The sequence below is a fragment of the Apodemus sylvaticus genome, chromosome X (genome assembly GCF_947179515.1).
Source record: "Apodemus sylvaticus chromosome X, mApoSyl1.1, whole genome shotgun sequence".
In the NCBI taxonomy this organism is placed as follows: domain Eukaryota; kingdom Metazoa; phylum Chordata; class Mammalia; order Rodentia; family Muridae; genus Apodemus; species Apodemus sylvaticus.
Window position 1 is genome coordinate 7,201,543 of NC_067495.1, and position 13,864 is coordinate 7,215,406.

Sequence of the window (13,864 nt, forward strand, 5' to 3'; positions counted from 1 at the left end):
ACAATCAAAAATAATTCCCCCCACTGGTCAGGTCCTTATAACCAGTGCTGAGTTTTCATTGTACATTTTGAGTGAAGGTATTTTCCCTGCTAGAACCCTGAGCTTAATATCTTCTTTTAAGAAGTGGGAGAGAACAACGTGGAGTGGCCTGCAGTAGCGATGCATCTGTAATCCAAATTGAGGAGCCCCTCTACCCCTGCTGAGTTTGATAACCATCAACAGGCCTTGGCAACATGCTCGCTGTAGATGAGATAAAGGGTCTCTTAGGCTCTTTTTAAACACAGGACCACAGTGAGATTAAGTATTTTACAATCTCCAAAGTAAAAATAATCTTGGATTGAGCATAAGAAGAGTCATGCAGATGGACAAAAAGCAGAGGAAGGAAGGGCAGGGCCACGCGGGCCTGCAGAATGTAGAAGAGCTGCCAAGTTGGTGAGGCAGTGTCCTGCCCCAGAGTCCTTTCCTGGCAGAGTTGAAGCCTTTTATTCCTCCACAGGGAAAAAGTCTACCTCCAGGGTACTCAGTGAAAGATGGTTATAGTGTACAAGCAGCTAGAACCAGATTCCTTCTAGAAAACTGGTTTTTGTGAGAGAGGGAGGAAAATACGAAAACTCTTTAAAGAAGATGAGAGTCAAAGAGGGAGGGAGTTCCTGATTTTGCTTTAGTGTATGCCGTCGGTTTGCTCTCATTCTGTTCCAATGTTAATATTAGGAATGAGCTAAGAATTCCCATTCCAGTAGCCATTGAGAATTGCTATGATTGAACTTGGCAGTTCAAAGTCATCTTTTTGCCATCAAACTGTTGCTCAGTTATGCCCTCTCCCTGCCTACCCCTCCCTCTACTTAGGACAGGTACAGACTGGCCAACTCACTTCCCCTTCCTCTGCTCTAAATTGGAACATTTAAAATTCTTCAAGGAGCAAGAAGTAGAAGACCTACTATATAACATGCAGAATTCAAAGAAGAGGGCCAGAGTCTTGTTCTAGACCCAGTCTTTTCTGGCCCAGTGGTCAGATAAACTATTTTTGCTTTCCATGAATCCTTTCAGAAAGGGAAAGGAAGTAATAAAACATTGGTAATTTTTTTATTCAAACTGATACTGCTATTTTAATTTTCAGATTTTACAAAATAAGTTTTCCATAATGTTGCTGTTTTAAATATAGGACGCGTTGGAACTCCTCACTTTATGGCCCCGGAGGTGGTCAAGAGAGAGCCTTACGGGAAGCCTGTGGATGTCTGGGGCTGTGGTGTGATCCTCTTCATCCTGCTCAGCGGCTGTTTGCCTTTCTACGGAACCAAGGAAAGATTGTTTGAAGGCATTATTAAAGGAAAATATAAGGTAATGGATTATGGCCATTTTATTTTCCATTCAAATCAAATGATCCTGAGAAAGGTGTTTGTTTTGAGGTTGTTGTCTGTCTTTGCTCATTAACTTACTACTGTTACTGTTCCCCACCGGAACAAAGGTCTGTGTTGCCATCAGGACCCAGTAGACTTGTGAAACACAGTGGGGTCTTGGTAAGTCACCATGGGCTCAACTCAATGAGCAACAGACTCCTGTAAGCCTTTTTTGGATAGTTAAAGTCCTTTATTTTTAAAGCTTTTTTCTTAATTCATGACATTCAAATGGAAATTTCACTCAGGTACTTTTTTTCATTATTAAAAAAAATCAATACTGTGACTGGTATTATGGAGAGTTATATCAAAAAAGCCCTAAGGACTCTGAGAAATAAGTAAGCTGAAGGTCCATCCACAGTCCCAACCCATCTTACTCTGTGTATCTGGCAGGGTCTACAGCTGTGAGAGTGTACAACTGAATCAGTGCTTCATTTTTGGCCATGCCTGATAATGTTAGACCAAATACAAGTTTATATAACACTAGACTCCCAAACTGTGAAGTTGGTAACATTTTCTTTTCAATTTGTCAGTAACATAATTTTTAAGATGTATTTCATCTTTAACTCTGTGTGTGTCTGTGTTTGCATGTGGGTATGTGCGCCAGAGAGAATAGGTGCCGTGGAGGCCAGAGACAGCAGATCTCCCTGGCGCTGGAGTTACATTACAGGTAGTTGTTAGACACATCATGTGAAAGCTGGCAAGTAAGCACAGGTTCTCTATAGCACCGATATTCACTCTGTAACAACTGAGCCATCGGTCCAGCCCATCATGTGGAAAGGTAGTTTCAGAGCTGCAGTCTTATCCTTTTAAACTATAACTAAAGCACATGGAGGTGAAAATGGCAAATACTTTAGTTTGTTTACCTTGTGCACTGTGAGGCCATGAAAGCAAACAGTATCTTTCCGAAACAGAAGTTTTAAGTGTAGGTGTTTCTGCTTGGCTTAGGGTCAGTTGGCCAGTAAATAAAAGTAATACTTTCAAAGTAACTAAATACTTTGGGAGATTGCGTATTAAGCAGTGGTCCCTCTCCTATCCTGGGAGATTGTGAATGTTACCAGTAATACAGAGACTGGGCTTTCTGGTTGAATATTACCAAATCAAATGAAATTACAGACGCTAATGTATTGGAAGAAACTCAGTTGAAAATGAAGGGCCAGGCCTGGTGGTGTGTGCCTTTAACCACAGACTTTGGGAGGCTGAGGCAGGAGAGTATGAGTTTAAGGCTAATCTGGGCTACATAGCAAGCTCCAGACCAAGCAAAGCTATGCAGTGAGGCTCTGTTTCAAAAATACCAAAAAGAAGGAAACAAAGTCAGGCACCAGGTTCCTAAGCATAGCAGCAGGCATAGTGACTCGTCTGTACCAGGACCTGCGCTGAGCACTTCAGGGAGATGGCGTACTTACCACATGATAAAAATCTCCCACCTGCCTTTTTGAGTTATAAGCATTTGCTAATAATAGAATTCTTCCTTTGTGTTTGTTCACTTGCTTACTTCCTGGTTTCCAAGGCAATGTGCTTCATTCCAACAGTGTCTGGTATTTGATTTTGTCTATTTTTAAAGCATTGAATACTTATTTTTATGCCTTGACAAGTAATTTCGACTGCTTGCACTGTCTAAAAATTAAGTTATTTGAAATTTTCCTATTCTTAGCAAATAATGGCAATATAGTTAGGAAGTGATAGGGGAGCAGCCATACCATGATTTCTGTACCAAGGGTTTGAAGCCTTGCATCTTAGAATTTATTTCCCATTTTATTTAGCTTTTCTCTCTTCTTGCTTGTCTTTATGGTTTCTGTTACAAAATGCCCAGGTCTCCAGCAGCAGTTTAAAGCATGTCTGCCACTTCTATGAACTTCATGGGCCTCTACTTTTTTTCTTTTTCTTTTCATTTTTTATTGACATACTGTGATATGATTCTATCAGTGTGTATTGCTGCTTCTTTATCATGAAAATGAGCAAACACACAAGGATAGTGGAAAGCTCTCAGCTTCAATATTTAATATATTGCCAATCTTGTACTGTATTTCACACACTTTTAGGTTATTCTTAAACATCTCAAAAAATCATTTCAACACCTTGACAGTACTTATCAAAAGAAGCAATAAAATCCAGTAAAATTTGTAAGGAAAGCTCGATGAAATCACAAATAAAAACACATGAGGCCCATGACAGGAAAGAAGGGTGTTTTAGTTAGGTTTTTACTCCTGGGATGAACACCATGGCTAATAGCAAGTTGGTGGGGGGGCGGCTTATTCAGCTTACAGGTTACAGTCCATATTTGGAGAAAGCCAAGACAGGAGCTTAGGGGCCGGGAGTGAAGCAGAGGCCATGGAGGAATGTTGCTTATGGGCTTGTGCCCTATGGCTTTGTCAGTCTGCTTTTTTCATACAACCCAGTACCACCAGATGTGGCCCTCTGCTCTCACACCAATCATTAATCAAGAAAATTCCAGACTCGCCTACAGGCCAATTTGATGAAGGAGTTTTCTCAGTTGAGCTCCCCCTCCCAGATAACTGTAGCTTGTGACATGTTGGGGGGAAAAGACAAAGAAGCATAACTATCTAGGCAGTGGCTAATCAGTCACCAGCACACATTTCAGACAGGTCCATTGACCACAATTCCAATAGAATGACAAAGCAATCTCATGCCAGTTACCTCATGTGATTCAATAAACGAAAGTGGCTGCTTTAGTAATGTTGCCTCTAAGAAAAGGAAAATGGAACACTGTCCAACTGTAAGAGCTCTCCCTACCAGGCGGATTCTTTGCCCTCCCCATCTGTAAGTTCAAAGCCTCACCTGAGCCAAAGCTCTGTGTCTGTTGCTAGCCCTTGGCCAAACTGAAATGATTCCTTTATGCTGTTATGCAAGGACTGTGATTTCATTTGGCTTTAAATTATTATATTCATTCTCCATTTTCTCTTAAGAGGTGACACAGATCTCTAATGGTTAAGGCCAGCACACTGAGCCAGAGATGTGGTTCCTTGGCAGAGCACTTGGACCAGGGTTCTGTCTCCAATGCTGACAGACAACAGCAACAGTTCCAAAAGCTGGAACTTACTATACGAAGCTCCTGGCACCAGGCAGCTCCCATATGGGCTTTCAATCAGGCAACTTCCACTTTTGCCACTACCGCCACTTCCCTTCCCAGCTCCAAGCTCTGAGCACTTTCCTTGAGTGTTTTTCTCATTTCTGGCCTTAGACATATCCCCTTCCCCAGAGCCTTCCAGTTTTTCCCTCAAAGATCCACAGCCATTATCAAAAGACTTGAAAAATGTGTAATTTCTTTTTGTTTACTTTTACTCGGTTTTACCACATGAATTAGCTGTCTCTAAAAGAAAGAACTTCACTGAGTACAGTGTACAAGTGGAATTGGCTATTTTACAGAGATATGATGATAGTATATTTTTCCTTATATATTGACTACCCCAGTTAGAATATCCAATTAATGATTTTTTTATAGCTTCACAATTAATGTTGCCCCCAGTTTTGTTTTAGAGCTTGTGTGTATGTGCGTTTCTTTCTTCCGTTAGGAATTTTTCCCTAGTCTAAGCTTACCTCGAACTCATAATTCCCTTGCCTTAGTGTCTCGATTGCTAAGATTAAACTAGTGCATACCACACTCTTTTAACACCTGATCCTAACATTGGAAGACACTGGTTTTCAAATCTTTATCTGAGTGTGATGGCATAGACCTGTAATGCCAGCACTTAAGAAGCTAATCAACCTGGGCTACACGGTGAATTCTAGTCTATCCTGGGCTTAAGGAAACCTTGTCTCCAAAAAAGAAACTTTCTTTAATTTTTTTTTCACTTCAAATTTATTTCAGTACTTTGTGGATCAGTATATTCTAGCCTTTTTAGCTGAGGATCAAAAACTAGAAACCAAAGTCATGGGCAGACCTTTCAAATATTGAAAATATTATAATAGAGCAACAACAACAGAACAATTGCTGATACAAATAATGAGGAACAAAACCACAAAGCATCGCTATGTCTTCTTCCTCGGGAAGCAAGTCTTCTAATCTCTGCGATTTGCCCTGAGAATGTTACGCTGAAATAGTATAAAAGTGTTGACTTCTTGAAAATAACCATGTAGCTTTCCTTGTTTCTTTTCAGATGAATCCAAGGCAGTGGAGCCATATCTCTGAAAGTGCCAAAGACCTAGTACGCCGCATGCTGATGCTGGATCCTGCTGAAAGGATCACTGTTTATGAAGCACTGAATCACCCATGGCTCAAGGTACCATTGCTCCCAGGTCACCACCCACACTGACCTTAAAGAATTCCACAAGATGGATCTTTTCACTCATTACTTGTTCCTCAGCCTTGCCATCAGCTTTGTCCATTGTGTTTACTGTCTTGCACCTTGTCTGAGACATGTATGATATTTAGCTATTGGACTGGGCACAAAATCAAATTAAGACAGGCTGTTGTCCAGCAGCACATGTACCAAAGATGAAAAGGAGCATCTAAAGTAACCATTCCATCTTACATTATCTTTATATTGCATATGACTGTATATGCTAAGATTTCACTGGTTTTCAATAGGTGTAGATTTACAATTTTAGGGGAGAGAGGTGTTCAGAAGTTATTTTTCTATCCCATTTTTCTGGATTAAGGAAAATCATATCTTAAGACATCAGAAAATAGTATTGTTTCATTAAAGCATTGTTCAATAATTCCAGGAAATTCTTGCTTCATAAGGAAGAATACATCCTCAGAGATGTTCAGAATTTTGCCATAAGTCACAAAAGCTGTTACTGTTAGTTAGAGCCAAGACTTTAGTTCAGCCTACCATTGTTACCCATTGTTTATATCCTGTCCCTTTCACTAACTCGATGACATTGCTCCAGCTACTTCTCTCTTTCCTTCATTATCAGTTTTTGGATCTTTTAGATTTAATGTGTTCTGATTGTTTTTATTGCTTGCATACACATGCATACATGAACATCTGCCTTCTCTTGAGCCTACAAATTCCTCCAGTTTCTGCCCCCATTCCTCGGTTCTGTCAATTACAAAACTAAAAATAATTATCTGTACCCATTTCTCCAATCTTTCCCTTTCCTTTCTCTTGAACTCATACTAGTCAGAATTTCCATCCTACCAACCCCACTAAAACAACTCTTATTGGCTGTGGGTATGCCTCAGTAGAGTCCTTGCCTGGCTTGTGCAAGGCCCTGAGTTTCAACCCAGAACCTCCAAAATGCAAAGGAAAGCCAACTCTTGTCTAGTCACTACTGACTGACCTTCGCATTGCTAAGTCTAGTGGTCACATTCCAGAGCCAGAACTTCTTGATCTGTTGACATTTGACATCCATCTCCTGAAACTTTCTTCCCTTGGCTCCCAGGACACCTGCCTTCTGTTTCCCTTCTGCTAGTCCTGATGGATCTGCCACTGACTGGCCTCCATCTCACTCTATATGTGGAAGGCCTCATTGAGTTTGATTGTACATGATGAGTCCTGAATCCAGGCCTCTCACCTGAAGTATTCTTCCCTAACCTACTGTCTAACTGAATTTCCTGATACCTTGCTGATTTAACCCTTTCCTAGTCTCCATGCCTCAGTGTCTGTCATACTGGCCACGTTGCTGATCCTCAGACCACACTGTTGCCTCAACATTCCTGTACTAATCATGCTGTCTCTCTAGAATATTCTTCTTCTAGGTCACTTTGTGGTTTATTCCCTCACATCAGATCCATATTTAGATAAAATCTAAATGTTGGTAAAATCTCCCCTGGTGACTATTATATCATGATGCTTCCTCAGATGTTATGCAAGATACTAAGATATGTAAAAATATCGAACAATAATGTATCTTGGTGACTACAATGTGGAATGATATTGTAGAGCAATTTTGATATTTCAGTGAATCTTGATCCTTCTTGGGCTGAGGGGGTATTTTGTTGTCCAATGATAAAGTGCTTTCCTAGCATGCATAAATCCCAAAGTATGGTCCCCAATAACGTTTAAAAGAATATTACTTTTGAAATCTTCATTAAACCTTTTGATACTAGGATTTCTGATTTTCCTAGCAAAGAATAGATTCTTCAGTACTTTCTTACTTTTAGTAAGTTTTAGTATACTTTTCTCCCTGATATGAAATGAAAATCTTAGAAGATTCCTATTCCATCTTTGATTCTCTTGGCTTTTTCTAATAAAGATCTTTAGTCATTTAGAAGTTGCTTTAAATGCCAAATAAGGACAATAGCAGCTGTTTAAGTCATTTTTAAGATCCTTTATAAAATGTCTTAGCATTATACAATTACAGTGGCTTAAATTATCAAAGCTTATCTTGTGTAATAGCATACTTCTTCCTGGAAATTCTTGTTCCTACCGATGATTATAGTTCTCACCCTAAGTAGTCTGAGCTTTATACAGAATAGATTTTTGGCACCAAAATTTTTAAAATGTCAATAATAAAAAAGGAAAAGTCTGGAAAGCTGAACCAGAGTTACCTGCTGTGTGAACTACTGTTGATACACATTGCCTGTGTGTCTTCTGGAGATGATGAAGTCAGTGAGGTGCTTAGCTAGCTGGAGGGAGCAATTTTAATTTGCATTTAGCCCTTGTTCCTTTATAGATGTTTCCCATTACAGTGGGTATAAGTTATGTTAATTTAGAAAGGCCAAAATGTAAGCTATCATTTAATAAAAATGCCTTCAATAACTACAAAGCAAATAAAGAAAGTGATGAACCTTCTTGTAATAAAGTATCCAAAATCAAAGTGTCATTGTTGTTAGTCAAAAGTATGAGCAGAAAGAATTATTTCTTTGGTTTAAAAAAACAGATCATTTTATTTATTCCATGTTGAAATAGAATCTGAGTATTAAACTAAGTAATATATGAATCCCTTATAGTTATTGACTTTTACGCTTTTAATACCTTCATTAGAATTAATGAAAAATTACTATGAATATTCATCCTAAAAAAGTAGAATTAATTATACACAGAGTTCAGGATCATAGTTGTAGTGACTTTTCTAGTCTGAAAGGAAGACAGAGCCAGACTGTAAATCAATTTTCAAATGGTAGTACTAGGGCGTTAAAGACAGAAGGTTCTATCCTGCATGGATAGCTGCTTCTCTGTGGGCATTTCTTGGGGCTGATTTTGTCAGTGTTTCTTGTCCTTTGACTTCTGAAGCTGAATCAAAAAATAAAATAAAGCAAAGTAAATAGAATAAATAAAATAGCAGCAATATCAGCCTAGGATTTCTCCTCCAACCCTCAGACCCCTAAAATGTCTACCTTCCTTTCTCCAGCTTTCGGTCTTGCAGCCATTATTTCAAGGAACCTACCCAGAGCCTTTAATCAGCAGAGGCATGTGATGAAATATGCTTGCTCTCTCTCCTCACTCACCACTAGACAGTCCTTTCAGTACTTCATTTCTGAACTGATTTCCTTATTGCTGATACCTAACAGTTTGGGCAAAGTGTTTATGTATTAGATAGGGAGTATTTTCATAGTGAACTGTAAATCCCATTTGGTGATATTTGTTGAAAGACATGCATCTTTCAAGCTACTTGCCCTAGTCTTCCTAGTACAATAGGAATCAAACTTCCATTTACTCATACCCAAAATTGCGGTGTATCATGGTGTCTTCTTCCTCCCATTACCCATGTTCAGTCTGTTAGAACATCCTGTTCTATCTCCAAATACATACAGAGCTAAAAAACTATTATTTGAGACACATTAGTAAGAGAATGAGAAACAAACTGCAAACTGAGAATAAATCCTTCCAAATTATGTATCTGGTAAAGAACAGAATTCTTTTTTTCTATATTCTTTGTTTACATTCCAAATGATTTTCCCTTTCCCAGTTCCCCCCTGCCCATAAGTTTCATAAGCCCTCTTCACTCTGCCCATTCTCCTATAAACCCCCTCCCACTTCTCTATCCTGGTACTCCCCCACAATGCTGCATCAAGCCTTTCCAGGACCAGGGCCCTCTCCTTCCTTCTTCTTGGGAATAATTTGATATGTGAATTCTGTCTTGGGTATTCAGAGCTTCTGGGCTAATTAATATCCACTTATCAGGGACTGCATTCCATGTGTGTTCTTTTGTGATTGGGTCACCTCACTTAGGATGATATTTTCCAGTTCCAACCATTTGCCTAAGAATTTCATGAATTCGTTGTTTTTAATTGCTGAGTAGTATTGCATTGTGTAAATAACCACATTTTCTGTATCCATTCCTCCATTGAGGGACATCTGGGTTCTTTCCAGCTTCTGGCTATTATAAATAAGGCTGCTATGAACATAGTGGAGCATGTGTCCTTATTGCATGCCGGGGAATCCTCTGGGTATATGCCCAGGAGAGGTATAGTAGGGTCCTCCAGAAGTGTCATGTCCAGTTTTCTGAGGAACCGCCAGACTGATTTCCAGAGTGGTTGTACTAACTTGCATTCCCACCAGCAATGGAGGAGTGTTCCTCTTTCTCCACATCCTTGCCAACACCTGCTGTCTCCTGAGTTTTTAATCTTAGCCATTCTGATTGGTGTAAGGTGAAATCTCAGGGTTGTTTTGATTTCCCTAATGACTAATGATGTTGAACATTTCTTAAGATGCTTCTCATCCATTCGAAATTCCTTAGGTGAAAATTCTTTGTTTAGCTCTGTACCCCATTTTTAATAGGGTTATTTGGTTCTCTAGAGTCTAACTTCTTGAGTTCAGAATTCTTAAAACTCCATAAGAAAACATATAATCTAATGCAAACTTTGAAAATACTTGAGCAAACATTTTTTACAAAGCTACAGAGATAGCTGATAAGCATGTTCAAAGCTGCTCGGCATTAGTAGTTATTAGGGAAATCCAAATATTGCCACAGAGAGAGACACCTGTACACTTGTGTTAGAATGGCTTAAATAAAAATTGCTGGGGCTAGACAGGTAGCTCAGCAGTTAAGAGCACCGGCTTCTCTACCAAAGAGCTCAAGTCCAATTCCCAGCACCCACACGGCGACTCCCAACAATCTGTAACTCCAGTTCCAGACAATCTGTGCCGCCTTCTGGACTTCAAAGGCACTGTATAGATATGGTGCACATCTGCAAGCAAACACATTTAATAAATCTAAACAAAAAATTAATAAATGTGACTAATCACACATAGTGTTGACAAAGATACAGAACGTCTATAACTCGTGCTGTCACTGTGACTGTAAAAGGATACATCCAATTTGTAAAAACAGTTTGACTGACTCTTAAAAAGTTAAACATAACCCATTTACATGGCCTAGCCATTCTGTCTGTTCCTTAGAAAAATTAAGTATATATTCACACAAAAACTAACTTGTATCTGAATGTTCATAAGAAGGATTTTTTACATTTATCCATTGCCATTTGAGAATACAAGTCATTTATTTATTTATTTATTTACTTACTTACTTAACTTACTTACCATGGCATATATTGTAGGGAGGAGTCAGTGGATAGCTTGTAGAGATGATTCTCTCTTTCTTCCATGTTGGTTCTGATGATAAAACTCAAGTCATGAGGCTGGGCAGCAAGCACCCCTGTCCTGTCCCTGTCCTCACATAATAAAGCCAGCCCAACCTGCCCCATGCTCATCACCCCTCCCATCTGATCTGTGTCTCCACTGTCTGATCATTATGTTCTCTCTACATGGATTAATCTGCTTGCTCTTTATTACAATTTCCACACATTCTCACTCCTTGGACCTTTCTGCTAGGGCCTTTGCTCTATTTCAGTCACTCTCTAGGTAAATAGTATCCCATCATTTGTTAATTGTTTGCTTAATGATTGCCAGTCTGGATAATTGTGACTTGTATTCTCAAATGGCTAGCGAGGGTGACCATTTTTTTTCATGTTTATTGTCTATATTTATTTCATCTTTGGTATCTATCCATTTCATTAGCCCAATTGTCGAGTTGGTTATTTCTTAGGTCTTGTTAGTCCTTTGAACATTCCAGATATTACTTTTCTGTCAGATCTCTAGCTAGCAAAGATTTTTCTCTATAGGCTGCCTTTTCAGTCGATTGACAGTTTCCTTTGTTGCATAGAAGCCTTTTACTACCATGAGATCCCATTTGTGTGTTGTTGACCCTATTTCCTGAGTGACCAGGGTCCTATTGAGAAAGACCTTTTATGTGCCTATATCTTCAAGTGTTTTCCCTATTTTTTTTCCTTTAGCAGTTTAAGAGTTCCAGGTATTGCATTAAGCTCTTTGATCCATTTGGAGCTGACATTTGTGCAGAGTAAAAGATAGAGATCTGGTTTGATTCTTCTAAAATAGAATTTGAAATTACTCTCTTGGAATTCTAAAGGGATGCTACAAAGGAAGTTATTTCTGGGCAAGGACTGATGCAGACCCTGTATGGGTGAAGTGGTTGAATTAGATGCCCCTTGAAAATTCTGTCCTAGTTGGAAGACTTTATACGGTTTTGTTGTTCAGTTGTTGCTGACAGTACAGAATGCTGAATCAGTATAGACTTCATTTTTAAGAACTCATTTTACCTGACAGTTCATAGTAAAGACAACTTCAGGACAATGTATGTGTGCATCTGCAAAAAAAAGTCATATAGAAAGCTCTTATTTTGCATGCTAACTAAAAAAAAATTGAATAGAAAAAGATAACTGCATAGTTTTACAATCATTGTGGTAACTTTGTCTAAAACGTAGATAATCTATTACTTTATTCTTACTAAGTCCTTTATTTTTGCTAAAAATTATTATTTAGCCATCAATTTTAATGTTCATAGAACCTCTATCAGAACTTGTATCAGCGTATGGAATAAAATAACCAATTTACTATAATTAAATCTAAACATTACATTTAAGAATTTGACCTACACAATTTATGTTAAGCTTCATTTTTTTTCAGCGGTTATATATGACCATAATCTTCTTTTATAGGAGCGGGATCGTTATGCCTACAAAATTCATCTTCCAGAGACAGTAGAACAGCTGAGGAAATTCAATGCAAGAAGAAAACTAAAGGTAAGGTTTTAAAATCCTAAGACCTCACTAGATGGAGTTTGTATTCATGCTTCTGTTCTGTTTGGATTTCCATAAACAAATCCTTGTGTTAGCTATTAATTTTACTACAACTAAATTATCTCTAAAAATTGTTGCCATTTCAATAAACTTTTGGGTTTTTTTAAATCATTTAAGTTAATATTTCAGTATGAATCAAAGCAAAATTTAGAAACTAGAAGACACATTATATTTTAGATTTGTTTTGTTCTGCTAAACTTCATGGCAAAAATATGGCTACATTATGAACCTAAGCTATATTTTCCAAACATAAATATTTGAACAATAACATGGCACATGTCTATAATCCCACCATTGAGAAAGGTGAAGCAGGAGGTTAATTAGTTTCAGGTCAGCCTGGGCTATATAATGAGACACTGCTTCAAAATGCTAAACTAACAATGTAGCTTTAAAATTGTTGAATGTAACCTTGGTTCTCTGGAAACTGCAGCTGAGTTAACATTGGCTCTAGCGTTGAACAACCATCTTAAAGCAATAAACAAAAGGCACACTGTCATAACGTGTGAGAAAATGTTTGCAGATCTCCTGCCATCCTTTATTCTTCCTCTGTGACTTTCTTGCCACTCTCCCTGTCCTCTGTCTCAAAAAGTAAAGGGGCACAAGGATAATGGCCAATCATGGGGAGCCATTGTAATTCAGAACTTTCTGAAAAACACCCACTATTAGTGGTGGAGCTCTCCAGCTCTGGTGGGAAATGCTGTGAGGCAGCAGAAGCTGGTCACAAAGATCCAGAGGAAATGATTGATGTTTGTTTGATCTGTGGTGCTAAACATGTTAGGTCTGTTCTGGCAGAAGCTGATTGGATAATAATAGTCTCTAATCAAGTGACTCCTACCAACTACAAAAACTTCTTGAGTATTTTCAGATGCCCTAAATTATGATTCTATTTATTATTCTTCATGCCTTAAAGATTAGGAGTGGTTTTATACAGCTGGAAATTATATGTAAATGTTTGGGGAAACTCTCAGGGCACCATAGAAGGCTGAAATGCCCACAATGGTAGCCATTAGACACATGTAGGTGTGTGAATCTAAGTTACTTAAAACTTAAAAATCCAAGTGCCAGTTCCCCATTCATGCCATCATGTTTCAAGTGCTCAGTGGCCTAGTAGCTACCGGATTGAACAGCACAAACACCAACCATTCCTACCCTTGTAGAAGATTCTACTGGACGTGGAATGCTGCTGAACAACAAGAGAACTTTTCACATATCACTGCTGATGATGAGCATTTTTAGTTAAGCTTTTCTTCTATAATTCTTCTGTTGTCAGGAGGTTAAACTGGCTCTTCACTATGTTTTTATAGAATCCTTGGCAAAAAAAAATAGTTATTAATGATATACTGTCATTGAGATGGTGCCCAAAGAAGTTTATTAAGGCTTAACATCTTTACTTTACCTGAACTGGTATGTTAATCGTGCAGAGCAAATTTGGGCAACTCTCTTGAAGTTAGTTTTCTGTCCA

At 38.5% G+C, this 13,864-nt stretch overlaps 1 protein-coding gene across 8 annotated transcripts in view; it reads left to right on the forward strand.

Annotated features, from left to right (window-relative positions):
• The window catches only part of Cask (calcium/calmodulin dependent serine protein kinase), a 329,031-nt gene that overhangs the window by 218,265 nt on the left and 96,902 nt on the right, over positions 1-13,864 (forward strand). For all 8 annotated transcript variants that reach the window (XM_052170182.1, XM_052170184.1, XM_052170185.1 and 5 more), the window contains exons 7-9: positions 1,163-1,338; positions 5,513-5,635; positions 12,262-12,345. In XM_052170182.1, the coding sequence (XP_052026142.1) occupies positions 1,163-1,338; positions 5,513-5,635; positions 12,262-12,345 (383 nt within the window). The remainder of the gene's footprint in view (positions 1-1,162; positions 1,339-5,512; positions 5,636-12,261; positions 12,346-13,864) is intronic.